General features: G+C 39.6%; 1 protein-coding gene across 1 annotated transcript in view; it reads left to right on the plus strand.

Moving 5' to 3' along the window:
* Positions 1–15,214, plus strand: part of LOC143125302 (transient receptor potential cation channel subfamily M member 1-like) — a 186,616-nt gene that overhangs the window by 58,623 nt on the left and 112,779 nt on the right. The window contains exons 9-12 of the mRNA XM_076286642.1: positions 539–611; positions 4,193–4,293; positions 7,330–7,503; positions 14,203–14,337. Of these exons, the coding sequence (XP_076142757.1) occupies positions 539–611; positions 4,193–4,293; positions 7,330–7,503; positions 14,203–14,337 (483 nt within the window). The remainder of the gene's footprint in view (positions 1–538; positions 612–4,192; positions 4,294–7,329; positions 7,504–14,202; positions 14,338–15,214) is intronic.

The following is a 15,214-nucleotide window of genomic DNA, read 5'->3' on the forward strand; positions in this document are numbered from 1 at the left end:
CAAAACATTTATGTTAAGAACTGTTATCTTTAGGACTTCTGCTGCCTATGAACACTGTGAAGATGAAGAACATATTCTCTTATAAGAAGTCACTAAAACAATATTTTATGAATCATAAGAAGCTATAGCATTTTTTTCTGGAAGTTGGATTGCACTGACCATGTCCTGTTGAATAACTCATCTTAATTGTTTTCTTTAGTTTTCTGTGTTTACCTGATTGTTTTATTTTCCATTGTGGACCCCCACAAGTCTAGCGACCACTTTGTGGAAGCTAATGAAGTAGCCAAATTAAAATAAGCCAATTAGAGAATAAACATCAGAGGGTTAGCGCCATAACCATCCAGGAATGAAAACCAAGTATATATACGAGGGAAATGCATACTAATAAAGTACTGTATAGTGCTGCTGCAGTCATAAAAAAAAGTCTCACACTAAATGTATCTAGCAATTACTTTCATTCTACTCTTGTCATCATCTGGCATAACAGTAAGCTTAAACATTCCAATAGTTGTCCTGTTACTCTATTTTCTTTTTTCAGATTACAGTGTTCCGCATGGGTTCCGAAGGTCAACAGGATATTGAGATGGCCATACTTACTGCACTGCTAAAGGGTAATATAACAAATGAATGGTTTAAAATCCAACTACAGATGTTAGAAAATGGCAAAATCCTGTTTATAGTCAACACAATCAGTAATCAGTGTTGACTGTTCCAGAGAATGTTATGAATGTTAATGTCCTTAATGTTAATGTCGGGCAGTTGTGGCCTACTGGTTAGGGCTTCGGCCTTGTAACTGGAGGGTTCAGTGTGTACTTTAGTGTGTACTTTAGGCTGATATAAGTATAAATTATAGGTTTAAATAATTCTAAATACAAATTCTAGTCAGAGTATGAGTCTGATACTACTCCATTGGGACGTGATTATGGGGCCAGTGTTGCCAATTTAGCGACTTTGTCGCTAGATTTAGCGACTTTTGGCCGTCTTTGGCGACTGAAAAGCTTATCTAGCGACTGACAACAAATCTGGCAACTTTTTCGTGTGCCTGGCGACTTTAGTTTTTTCTTCGCGTTATCCTTTGGTTTGCCTAGGCTGACTGCAAAGTGTGAGAAAAAACTGACTGTGTGCTGACTCACAAAGTGTGAGAAAAAGATGGCAAACTCCGTTTCGTTGTTGAAACGTTAGAAAATCTCCCCAGCAGATAATTAAAAATCGAACATGTTAGTAAAACCTATAAGATTCGTAAAGCCACCTGATGCTCATTGGTGTAGGCTGCGACAAGATAGGCTACAGAAAGTAAAGTGTATCAATTAATATATAATTATATTAAATCAAATATATTTAAACTAGGCTGTTAAAGTTGCCTATATGAGAAAAGCAAACAGGAGTAAAGGGAAATTAAAGGGCCATCAGGTTTTTTTTTGGGGGGGGGGGCACATGCTGATGTAATTAATATGTAAATTAGCACATGACGTCATCTAGCGACATTTAGCGACTTTTGGAGCTGGCTGTAGCTACTTTCCATTTCAAATAGTTGGCAACACTGTATGGGGCGTATTCAGTGCTCGAATTTCATGGGAGCCAGAGGAAGCCGAGCTCCCTTAGAGTGAGGAATGGCTCCCATGAAAGCAACAGTGCAAATTCCAAAATTGTTCATCTATTTATTTCCACAGTTCAACACACGAGATGACTGGACACCCAGGTGTTGTTATCACTATGTGTACATTAGCCTATAATACTAGAACATGGTTTGGCTGCAATGGCTTTATTCATTTCTGCCAGTTAGTGCATTTTCCCTGTGTATACGTTACCCAGTTAACAAAATAAAGTCTGGCGACGTCCCCTAAAGGTCCCCTGGCGAACGTCACCTCCTCGACATTGTGTAGGGTTCCCTTGACATCCCGCGGACCTCTGTTCGGGAGGTCTAAAAGACGTCCCCGAGACTTTGAGGGGACGTCCTGTAATGGTCACCGCGACGTTATGCGCGCAACGTTTATATTTCCGCGATCGTAAAAAAAAAAAAAAAAAACATGAATCGTGATGTACTGTAGCTGTAATTCAGTCTATAGGTTTCACCGCTGCTAGGAGAGAGGTTGACGGCACATGAACACGCATGACTTGTATGGCAATTACTCAATCAATTACACTTAGCCCTACCTCATGTTTTCACGTCGTCCAGTCATGTATGAAATCACATCCTCCTTGTGCATTACACTTATGATGGGTAGACATGGACCTTTATACCGGGCTAGGATGTGTTGCTTTCACATCTACAGTGTCTTTTTCTTAATAAACTACTACAACGTTTTAATGGGCATATCCTGTAGCATATTGTTCAAAACATCATCAGAGTAGGCCTAGGCTAGCCTAAGCTAAATTGTTCAAACCATATTATTAAAAAAAAAAAAAAAAACTAATAATAGCCAAAAATACGTTAAATGAATCGCAATGCATGCTGGGAAGCAAAACTCAACATGAAATAAAGTAAATGAAATATAACTAGAATGCATTGACGTTATATCCACTCTAAGGCGTTTTCTTGGACCTGTGATCAAACAGGGACAGACTAAAAATAGCCTATGTGAGCCTATCTTCCTGGAACATTGCAGATAAAGAAAAATGCATCGTTTTCTCTAGGCTATGAATGCTCTTTGTAGCCAACTTTAAGCTGAAATAAATAGATTCCAGATGTTTCTATTCCATATCATTTTTTATTCATAAACATCAAGGCAGAGATCTCGGGTAAGGCAGAGATCTTCTGCTCCTCGTCAGAAATCTCATCGGATATGTGCACTCTTCTTTGCTGTATCCACAAGGAGCTGCTGTGACATAGGGGGCAGCTATGCGTGACACTTTTAAACGCGAGCATGCGTCAAATAAACAAGTAAACATGTCATGAAGAAGCAGTATCCTTAATTCTTTTACAATGTAGAGCTAGATCGTTTTGCTTTACAAATTAAGTAGTCATTTCTTTTGCTAGGCAACCCTTAAAACAAATGCTACATGGTCTGTTTTTAACATTTATCTAGTTTTATTGCATCGTATGGCTTGTAAGCTCATAAGCTCATAGAGGTCCCTCATGAGAGTTGACCTCTCCCACGTCCTATCCACTATTATATAAGTTAGAAATTGTAGGAAAACTCCACTTTGAGAATTCAGTATATAACTACAATATGGATAGCTGAACCAATGTCCTTTTAGGCAAGCCCATCCACTCAGCGGCCATATTGCAACGCTTTTTGGGCACTTATTGGGCATCTATTTTGGCAGAAATGCGCGTGCGTGTAACCTGCGTTGTGTTGAATCTGCGCGATTCAGCCCTGCACACGCCCGGACTCGAACCCGCGAATAGCAGCACCTCGGATCGGGAGGCGAGCGCGCTAACAATTGAGCCAATAGCCCAGGCTACTGGCTCGCATGCCCGCAGCACTTTTGAGGCGTCGGGGAGTGAGGTTTACCAACGTTCCACAAGCACAGCTAAGCTAGCTGGCATCCGTTACATGCGCAAGGCTTCACGACACCAACCTTGCTCCAGCGGCGAGATCACAACTCATGATTGACACAATGTATTCACAACACACCACATGATTGGCTCAATGTATTCACATGTCAACGTTTTGCCGCGGAAGGGGTGGGATATGTATAGACACCCAGATAGCAAGAGGCTGGCGGACCACTCTCGGTCCACTGAGGGCATAGCTGGCGGTCCGCTGGCATTTTGCTCATCGGTTCTCTGGCGGTCCGCTGGCGGGTTGCAGACAAATTACCCAATATTTTGCCACTATTGGTATGTAATCTTTTTCATTTGTTCAGTTATACTCCATATATCATTTTATTAAAGTTTCTTAATATTCATGACAAGTTAAATTTAAAGAGATAGTGGTCCAACGGCGGACCACAAGTGGCACGCCACTGGCGGCCTACCAGCAGTGGTCCGCTATCTGCCAATCTGATTTTGCTATCTGGGCAACTGCCATATTGGTGTTACAAACTAACTCCATGCATTTCTATGGAGGATTTTTTGAGTGCTGTGTCTCCTCATTAAAAAGTCTCTGGCTGAACGGTTTGACAAAGCAAAAAAATAAACCTAAAAAACTGCTCATCTTCTGGTGTGTCCCTCAACAAAAACAATCCCTTGGTATGATGGTATGTTCATTTAAATCATCTACATTTTGTTTGTTTTACTAATCTTTAGGGACTAATGCCTCTGCTTCGGACCAGCTGAGCCTGGCTCTGGCCTGGAACAGAGTTGATATTGCCCGCAGTCAGATTTTTATCCACGGCCACAACTTGCCTGTAAGTATAGCACACACAGACACATATGTAGCACCCCAACCCTCAGGCGCCAGTTCAGTGGGAGTGACAGGGACAAACTTAACCTAATTAAGTGCTACGGGGTTCATTATATCCTACTTAACTATTTAAATAAGTGAAAAAAGATACAGGTGATAAAATACAATATTTACAGATTGAAGTGGTTAGACTGAAAGAAGGTTGGTTATTTAAAGGAGAATTCCGGTGTGATATTGACCTAAAGTGTGTTGAAACATGATACCGAGTGTGAACGTATGTCTCACAGCCCATCTCGGCTTGTCCCCTGCACTCCAAAATCTGGCGCTAGTTAGCTGATGCTACCTACAGCTTTTTAAGTGGTGGTGCTTCGGCATCGGGCTAGCCATGCAAATAAATTACTGTTTTACATGGTTTACGAGGCTCAATGTATCTCCACACTTCATTGGTAGACTACCGAAGGCCCTGACATTTAAAACGAGACATTGAGAACTTTGAAAAAGCACTGGTAGTTTACTTACAAGACGATTTATACAGACAGTATCTTCACAAAGTTTAGCGTTTGCAGCCATCTTGAATTTAGCCACGATAAGTCGAGCGACGAGTAAGAATGAACAGGTATGATAAGGGATCAGATTCCAAAAATAATTCCGTGGAAATGCATGGATTCCAGTTGCTGCTACTGGAAGAAACTGGAATCCATGCATTTCCACTGAATTATTTTTGGAATCTGATCCCTTATCATACCTGTTCATTCTTACTCGTCGCTCGACTTATCGTGACTAAATTCAAGATGGCTGCAAACGCTAAACTTCGTGAAGATACTGTCTGTATAAATCGTCTTGTAAGTAAACTACCAGTGCTTTTTCAAAGTTCTCAATGTCTCGTTTTAAATGTCAGGGCCTACGGTAGTCTACCAATGAAGTGTGGAGATACATTGAGCCTCGTAAATGGTGTAAAACAGTGATTTATTTGCATGGCTAGCCCGATGCCGAAGCACCACCATTGGAAAAAGCTGTTGGTAGCATCGGCTAACTAGCGCCAGATTTTGGAGTGCAGTGGACAAGCCGAGATGGGCTATGAGACATACGTTCACACTCGGTATCATGTTTCCACACACTTTAGGTCAATATCACACCGGAATTCTCCATTAAAAGACCGTTTACACTAGCCTATGAACAACAGCTTAACATGTACCATGAAACACACTACACTTAGTGAGCCCATATACACACACTCACGGACAATAAAGAGCAGGCCTGGTCGAGGCTTGATAGCCCCTTCACCTCAGAGGCTATGTCAATGAGGCAGCAAAGCAAACGATGAGTTAGCTCACCGGCTAAAGGACAGTTCACTCGGCGTAGCTCCATAACCAATACGCATATTTAAATTGCCAAGATTTTTTTTTTTACTGAAATAGTGATATGATGAATTTACATACCTCGGCATAGGAAATGTGTGATAAATGTGTCATGCATTGATTGACATGGGTCAAACCTCACAGATTGTTCATTATTATGGTAATGATGATATTCACATGCCCACAATGCATATTTGGCATAGCGCCATCTGGCAACAGATAAAATGGCTATTACACTGGTGGCACATCATCAATTTTGACGCACTTCTCCAAGGTGGTTCATTGATTGATTAATTTAATGACCACACAACCAGGCTGGTGGAATTTGTTCTCAGTACAGCTCTTTGGTACAGGTTCCAACATTACATTAGACATTAAAAATATAGTATACAAACATATACATACAGACAGACACATTGAACATGATACATAAGGGTTATACTTAATCCACAATCCTCAGCGTTCAGAATGTTTATTGCTATGGGAATGAAACTGTTTTTGAAGCGGGTTGTTTGCAGTGATTGTCCTGTAACGCCTCCCAGAGGGCAGTTAGCTGGAAGGCGTAGTGTGCAGGGTGGGTGATATCAGATATTATCTTGTGGGCTCTGCGTAGTGTCCATTTGTGATTCAAGGGATGGTAGGGGTAAACCAATGACTTTGGATGCTCTGTTGATGATGCGCTGTAGTTTCTTCCGGGAGAGTGTGTCAAGACTGCCCATGTCTGCTGGTTTGTAGGATGATTACCATTGGTGAAAGACATTTGGCACCCATGTAATCCTTCACAGTCAGTCATTGAGTCTTTTGGTCAGCAAATAAGTTTACCCCCACACACAAATTTAGTAGGGATGTATACCTCCCTAAGACAAACACAAGCAGATGGGGGTCATGCACCCAACCCCCTCATAGTGGGTAGGCTGAAAACAGTTTTATCAGTGGGCCCGTTCGACATCTACCAACGTTGTGTAGATCTGGCTGAATGTAAAGCAAGTTTATATTGTAAGATTCAGCCAGATCTGTGCAGCGCTGCAAGATCAAATGCGTCTACTGATTTGACACTTCCGGAACACGAACCCAGGCAATTTGCTTCCTTCAGATACAGGTCTTGTTATAACCTTTCTGTACTCTTTCAAAGTTTACAATACTTCAGTTTGCCTGTAGGGACCCTCACCACACTACCACAGAAATGTAATTATATTTTGAGCATGATCAGTAGTTTAAAATAGCATTTGTTTTTTGACGTGCTAGCTTGCCCCCATAGCTTTCACTATCAGCCCATTCAGTGCAAAAAACGGTCTTGCTCAAAACTCGAACTTTGAACTTGTTAACTACCATAAATAGACCCTTGGTTGTTTTTACTCCGGAGTTACGCATTAGTGTTAGGGTGTCAAGATCCCAAAAATCCCAGGCAAACGTTAGTGTATTGTCATGTACCAGACTAGTATCTCACCTTAAATTGACCTAAAATGCTGATATTCACATTTCCCTTACTTTGATCTGTATTACTCATAAATGCTTTGGTTATAAATGCAGAAATTACAATGTACTGGTTTCTAAAACAATTTAAACCTTGCTAAACTCTTGCTAAAGGATAAATGTTATACTTATTTTATTCAACATACATGGGGGTGCAAATAAATATGGAGGCTACTAAATGTGCATGTCTGCATTTCCTATTTGTGAAGCCAGGGGGTGCCCTACCCAGCACAATCACACCACAGGTCGAAAAAACAAAGAGCCCAGCAGCTGTGCGTGCCGGCAGAGGCAAGCCAGCACGTGGAAAGAAGACCAAGGGAGGCAAGGCTAAGTCAGAACCTCCAGAAGAGACTGATCCACGCAAACTGGAGCTGCTCAACTGGGTACACATAAATGTTATTTCTTGACATTATAGAATTATATTAGCTACATTAGTAGATATATAATTATGTAGACATGTTATTGTTTATGTTTAATGACCTGTTTGTTTTTTTGGATATTTAGAAAAATACATTTTCATGATAGAGAAGGTATAGTTATGAATGTTCTCTGCAGTAGAACATGAGATGTTGACCATTGGGAAATCTTTCTCAGATGACATCATCGATCTGAACCAATCTAAAACCACCCGTCTTAGGGATAGCTTTACTGTGATCAACTGTCCTTACTTGCATTTAATTCTGAAGCGACCAATTTCAGCGATCAGGTCCAGAGAGCCATTGGGGCAGGAAAGAGTTAATGTTTTGTGACCTCCTTCTGAGAACATGCATGATGCACACCCTGTTCCAGTCCCATTAATGGCTTCAAGGCTGAAGACATCCTCTACAACATGCAACAGAACAACAGTTCTACAACATGCATAGAGGGAAATTAAAACTTAAACAATTATTACTTAATTTAATAACTACTTTCCCATTTTTTATTGTATTTACTTGTGATGAATCAGGTTTTAGCGTGCAAAATAGCACACATTTAATGGTCATAATAATGTGATTAAAAGCGGACAAAAATGCAATCAAGGTATTAAACTAGACGTTGCCAAAATAGTTTGCCATTGGAATATTTGCTACATTGAAAAAGGCTATTAATTGCTTTCAGGTTGTAAACAAAGCAGGAAGAATAAGCTGCTGGGAAAGTGAGATCCTGTTGAAGTGAAGTTGTCTCTTGCTGGTGGGTTGGATGCTTTGGATCCAACCTGCAGAGCTCAATTGATGATCTTCAAAATCACTGAAGAATGAAAGAGAGAAGACTGGTTGTTTGTAGTGCAAATATAGTGAGTGGGCCACAAAAATTCCCTAGGATGGGTGGTTGAAGATTGGTTCAAATGATTTCCCATTTTTTAATGTCTTGTGTTCTCCTTCTGAGAATTGAGGCTGTATCCATGACCACAACGTCCTATTGGTTAGCAGTGAGTGTAAACTACTAGTAAACCACATTGCCATTGATGTGCACCACAGCATTATTTGCATTATTTAATAGCAATGAGATAATTTCTGGAGTCTATCTGGTAATGTTCACTGACACTGGTTGACGGTTGAAGGACTGAGGACAGGTTTCAGAGCTTAAGGGATATTGCTTCTCAAAGTCATGGATCCCCAAGTCAGATCCTTCAGAGATGAGGCAAGGCCTCTCCCAAGCATTAGGAAAACACAATGAAACCAGACTAGTGAGTGTGCAGGAAGCTGCAGGTGTGCATTATTGACTTTTTTATTTTTATATTGCCTCCTGCCCAGATTCTTTTTGAACACACCGCCTTCACACGATTACAGAGGGAGAGTTCATAGTTGTCTACCTACTACCTGTCTACCTACATACACTGTACCTGAGCCCTTACGGCTCGTGTCCATTATTGCGGCAAAGCCCACCGCGCCGCACATAGCCCATTGATTTCCTAAGGCGTGGTTTACGCTTCCACAATGCACCTTGGGAAGGCGGCCATTCGAACAGAGGCGGTGCGTCAAGAAGTTGGGACTATGCTAGCAATGCTAACATGCTAACCGTGTTACATAGCTAACTTAGCTAGTGTTTTCTAGCAGTTTTGCTAAACATGCTAACTATGTTAGCAATGATAACATGCTAACCATGCTACTTAGTTAACTTAGCTAACATTTTCTAGCAGTTTTGTTAAACATGCTAACTATGCTAGCAATGCTAACATGCTAACCATGTTACTTAGCTAACTTAGCTAATGTTTTCTAGTAGTTTTGCTAAACATGCTAACTATGCTAGCAATGCTCACAAGCTAACCATGCTACTTAGCTAACTTAGCTAACGCTTTCTAGCAGTTTTGCTAAACATGCTAACTATGCTAGCAATGCTAACATGTCAGCTATGCTAACCATGCTACTTAGCTAACTTAGCTAATGTTTTCTAGCAGTTTTGCTAAAAATGTTAAAATGCTAACTATGCTAACTAGCTACAGTGGGTAGGAGTCATAGTTGATGACAGTTACAAGTGTTGACATAGTTGATGACAAGTTAAAAGTTGTTGATAGACAGCTAGTTTAATAGATAGATAGTTTAATGATCATTTTTAAAAGTAGACTGTTTAAAAGTTGAATGTATATAGTTTAAAAGTTGAATGTAGATAGTTTAAAAGTTGTTGATAGACAGCTAGTTTAATAGATAGATAGTTTAATGATAGTTTAAAAGTAGACAGTTTAAAAGTTGAATATAAAAAGTTCAATGGTTTAATGGGTTAAATTGTTTAACAGTGGATTATTGTAGTGAGGACTTTTATTTTGAAACAGTTTTGCGCAGAGGAAACAGTTGAATAGGATGTGTAGTCTTAATTGACCTAGATTGTATGCTTAAAGCCTGAGGCTGCAGGTGGCCTGAACACCTGGGATAGGATTCTAATTGCTTAATGGCCGTATTATGATGTCACAATCGTTTGAAGACCTACGTTACAAAGTTTGAATGAAGTTTCTAAGTTAAACTGTTCAAGAGAAATTGCGTACGGAAAAAGTGGTAAGCGGAATAATAATAACTAGAAATGCAATTCCAAGGAATTACCAGTGCATGAAAATGCTAAAGTTGTGATGTAAAATATCATGTATAGTTAAAACAGATAATACAGAGATGGTTACTACGGTAATGCTAGGATAGACATGGTGGTTGCATAGCTTAATAAAAGTTGATAGTTTAAAAGTAGACTGTTTAAAAGCTGAAGGTAGAAAGTTTAAAAGTTGTTGATAGACAGTAGATAGTTTAAAAGTTGTTGATAGACAGCTAGTTTAATAGATAGTTTAATGATAGTTTAAAAGTAGACCGTTTAAAAGTTGAAGGTAAATAGTTTAAAAGTTGTTGAGAGACTGGAAGTTTAATGAATGTTGATATTCAAATAGTTTAATGGCTGTGTATAGGTAGATATTTGATGATAACTGAAAGTTGGAATGGCTCTAATGTTTGCTAGCAGTTATGCTTTTTGTGCAGGCGCCAGGTGGCCTGAACACCTGCAATAGGATTCTAATTGCTTAACGGCCGTATTATGATGTCACAATCGGCAATGTTAAGTCTATGTGGATTTTTAAAAAGTTTTTCTTTAATAGTTTAAAAAGTATAAAAGTTTCAAAGTTGAAAAGACATAGCAGCTTGGTCCTTTTTTTTTGGGGTCTTTTTGGGCACTCGTCGGGCATCCATTTCGGTAGAAATGCGTGTGCGCAAGGCTTCACGACACTAATCTTACTCCAGCGGCGAGATCTTCACAACACACCATATGATTGGCTCAATGTATTCACATCACACCACATGATTGGCTCAATGTATACACATGTCGACGTTTTGCCGAGGAAGGGGTGGGATATGTGTAGACAACGGCCATATTGGCGTGACAAACTAGCCCCATGTATTTCTATGGAGTATTTTTTGAGTGCTGTGTCTCCACATTAGAAAGTCTCTGGTTAAACTGATTGCACCTGTATCAACTGCTTTCTGCTTAACTAGGCCAACTCTCTGTGTCTCTCCATTCTACAAGGATATAAGGCACATTCCATCCAACTTTCTATCCATTCATCCTCTTCAAACCATTCACTCATCCACCCATTAAACTATCCATCAACATCCATTAAACAATCTGCCTATCAACATCCATTCAACTTTCTCATAGCCCATCTCGGCTTGTTCCCTGCACTCCAAAATCTGGCGCTAGTTAGCCGATGCTACCAACAGCTTTTTCAATTGTGGTGCTTCGGCATCGGGCTAGCCATGCAAATAAATCACTGTTTTACACCATTTACGAGGCTCAATGTATTTCCACACTTCATTGGTAGACTTCCGAGGGCCCTGATATTTAAAACGAGACATTGAGAACTTTGAAAAAGCACTGGTAGTTTACTTACAAGACGATTTATACAGACAGTATCTTCACGAAGTTTAGCGTTTGCAGCCATCTTGAATTTAGTCACGATAAGTCGAGCGACGAGTGAGAATGAACAGGTATGATAAGGGATCAGATTCCAAAAATAATTCAGTGGAAATGCATGGATTCCAGTTTCTTCCAGTAGCAGCAACTGGAATCCATGCATTTCCACTGAATTATTTTTGGAATCTGATCCCTTATCACAGTGGTTCCCAAACTTTTAACAGGCATGTACCCCCTGAGACATTATGATCTTCCGGAGTACCCCCAACACCACCAATTGTTAACAAGTTTTTTTAAAAATTGTTTTATTAATATTTATTTTGATCAATTTTGTCGAGAATAGTGAAAAGGATCATACACATATGATACAAATCTCATCAATAGTCAACATATGATAGGCCTACAAATGTGCTGAATATAATGATTTTAAATAGATCTGCACCTAATCTCACACACAATCGTCTTGTTGAATGCAGTGATCTTATCTGCTAGGTGCTTGTCTTTGCCTTGTAACTGGAGATTTAAAGGGAAACTTGGCAGGATTTCCCTCTCTGCTGGATAAATTGTGCATTATGCTATTTCAAACTGTGGGAAAAGGTAACGATAAAGCACATGGATTTGTTTACAAGCTAGCGAACGGTTAGCATAAGTTTGGTAGAACTATGTGGATGTTACAAGCAGGGTAGGAATTTCACGGCGGCCACGACGGCCATGGCCGTCGTAGCCCCTTGCGTTGGCCGTGAGGCCCCTTTGAAAATCAGAGGTTTACAGGCCACAGTGGCCTTGGTGCCCCCTTCTTTCAATATTCTGCTTTGCGTCCTACTAATAGCGATTTTTATTTAGCCTGTGGCCTGTCAAAATAATCTTAGCATTCACAGCGCAAATTAATTTAGTATTTTACGCAGTGGAGAAAGTGACAGCGCAAGAAAGAAAGTGCGTCCAAATTCACCCATTCTCAGTTGAATTACTCGCGAAGTAGCCTATGCATCACACAGACATCACAAGTATCACATGAAAGAGCTTTTTCTCAGCTTTTAAACGATGTTAGCCGATAATTGCTGTGTTGAACGGTTCGCGAGAAAAGTAAATATAATTCAATTTAATCATACATTCTACTGAAGGTTATGCGTCCATGATCTCCCTACCCATTCATCTCTGTGGAATACTTCACGAACCCTTCTTTTAACACGTCACATTTACAATGTGTTTAAATTGTTCCACATGATTTCATAACGGGCCAAATACAAAATAAATGTTACAAATATCGCCTAGATATTAGTGAATCAGAGGACAGCTGACTAAGAGTTTGTGAAAGTAGTGATCACAAAATGCTAAGCATGCATCTAGGCTATTTGAGTTTCTTAAAGCTGAGCTGTGCTTTTCTGTTCAATACATGATTTCATAGCAGGCCAAATATAAAATAAATGTTATATATAGCCTAGATATATGTAATTATTAGATGATCAGATGATTTACAGTTCTATGTAATATGCCATGTTTCATGTTTTTGTAATGTTTCATAGGCTACAGTGATGCAGGTCTACTGCAGTGAATGGGCTAAATACAACTTTGATCATTTGTATAGCCTACTGTATAGTTAACTTTGGCCTTGGTGCCCTGACATGTGGCCTTTGTGCCCCCCACCAAATATGCCCAACTGAAGGCCAAGTGGCTTGTAAGTAAACTACCAGTGCTTTTTCAAAGTTCTCGTTTTAAATGTCAGGGCCCTCGGAAGTCTACCAATGAAGTGTGGAGATACATTGAGCCTCGTAAATGGTGTAAAACAGTGATTTATTTGCATGGCTAGCCCGATGCCGAAGCACCACAATTGAAAAAGCTGTTGGTAGCATCGGCTAACTAGCGCCAGATTTTGGAGTGCAGGGGACAAGCCGAGATGGGCTATGAGACATACGTTCACACTCGGTATCATGTTTCAATACACTTTAGGTCAATATCACACCGGAATTCTCCTTTAAGCATACAATCTGGCTCTCTTAAGACTACTATTTCCTCTGCCCACAACTGTTTCAAAATAAATGTCCTCACTACAATAATTCACTATTAAATAATTTAACTATTTAAACTACTCAACTATTTAACTGTTCAGCCATTTCAACTGTCAGTTGTTATCAACTATGACTCCTGCCAACTGTTTCCAAATAAAAGTTTGTTTGGCATTTTATGTTAATATACAGTATGTTTATATTTTCATGCACTGGTAATTTCCTCAAAATTACATTTTCTAGTCTTAAATAGTGAACTGCTTTGTTTAGCATAGTTTTTTTTAAATCCTCCATAAATACGCACAAAGGATTGTGTTCCAAGCATGCTGAGGATACACACACAGGCATCTTTGGTAGAATTTGAAAGATTTGAAAGAGGATTCGATGACATGCAGTACCTTCATTGAAAAAGGAGCCTTCCTTGACTTTGAGAAACATCCTGATGAACTGAAGATCTAGTACTTGCAGTTTAGGGTTTTGCATGGCGTTGCTTTTTCTAAGGTTAAGGCATTTTAGAGAATCATGAATAAGGTAGTTTTGAAATGTCTGTACTGTCGCATTGAAAGGAAAATTAATCTTGGCGTTACTAATGACCAGTTTGGTGGAGGAGTTCAAATGAAATATGTAAAAAAATATTAGTTCTTAAATACTTGTTTAATCTAATTCACATACATGTGGCTCTCCCTTTCACTGTGTGTCTGCATATGGTTGCTTTAGGTAAATTCTCTGGAGCAAGCCATGATGGATGCATTGGTGTTTGACAGAGTGGATTTTGTTAAACTACTTATTGAGAATGGAGTGAACATCCATCACTTTCTCACTATACCACGCCTGGAGGAGCTCTATAATACGGTGATAAAGACTGCACAAATTCTCATTCTTCCTGCTATGCCATGATAACATGTGAAGCTCATCAGTTTGGGATCTCTGGCTGACACCATTATATTTGAGATTGGCTTGGAGATTTCATGTTAATACATGACCTGTATAGCACATAACACTTTAGTATAATGTTTATGTAAGGGATAACGGCCGCCGAGGTGTCCTGTTATACGGAATTAATGAGGGCGAGGGGCAAAGAACTCCCCGACGTGCAGCGGCCCTGTCAGGACTTATTTTCCTAATAATGACTGGGGTTTTATACATTATCCCTTACATAAACATTAACATGAAATCACAGTCTATAGTACTAAAGTGTTATGTGCTATACAGGTCATGTATAAGTTGTATGACGCATAATTTACTGCTTTAATTTCCCTCTTTGATGTTATTCATTCATTCATTTTGCTACCATAACTTCCAAAACATGCAACCACAAGTTGAAACTTGAGATTTGACCATAACCTCTCTGCTCTGCGCAGAAATAACATGAAAAATGAAAACACAAAAATATTACAATCTTTATTGAACACTTAAAACATCCACACTGCTGATGGGAAAAGTAAGTGAACCGTTGGAATTAATAACTGGTTGTAATAACTGGCAGTAATAAGCTTAACCAAGCACTCCTGGTATCTGTACAATGTTTAGTAGGTACTTTAGCCCATTCTACCTTACAGGATTGCTTCAGTTCAGCCATATTCGTTTGGATATCTGGTGGGAATGGCTCTCTTGAAGTCATGCCACTACATCTCTATTGATTAAGGCTGACTAGGGCACTTTAAACGGTAGATTTTTTTTTTTTAGGAGGAACATTGTGATCAAAGCTGTCTTGGGAACTGGACAGCTT

This window comes from Alosa pseudoharengus, unplaced genomic scaffold, assembly GCF_046254945.1.
Source record: "Alosa pseudoharengus isolate Yale_2024_CS ecotype anadromous, Long Island Sound unplaced genomic scaffold, YU_APseudo_1.1 YU_APseudo_1.1_scf_16, whole genome shotgun sequence".
Taxonomy (NCBI): Eukaryota; Metazoa; Chordata; class Actinopteri; order Clupeiformes; family Clupeidae; genus Alosa; species Alosa pseudoharengus.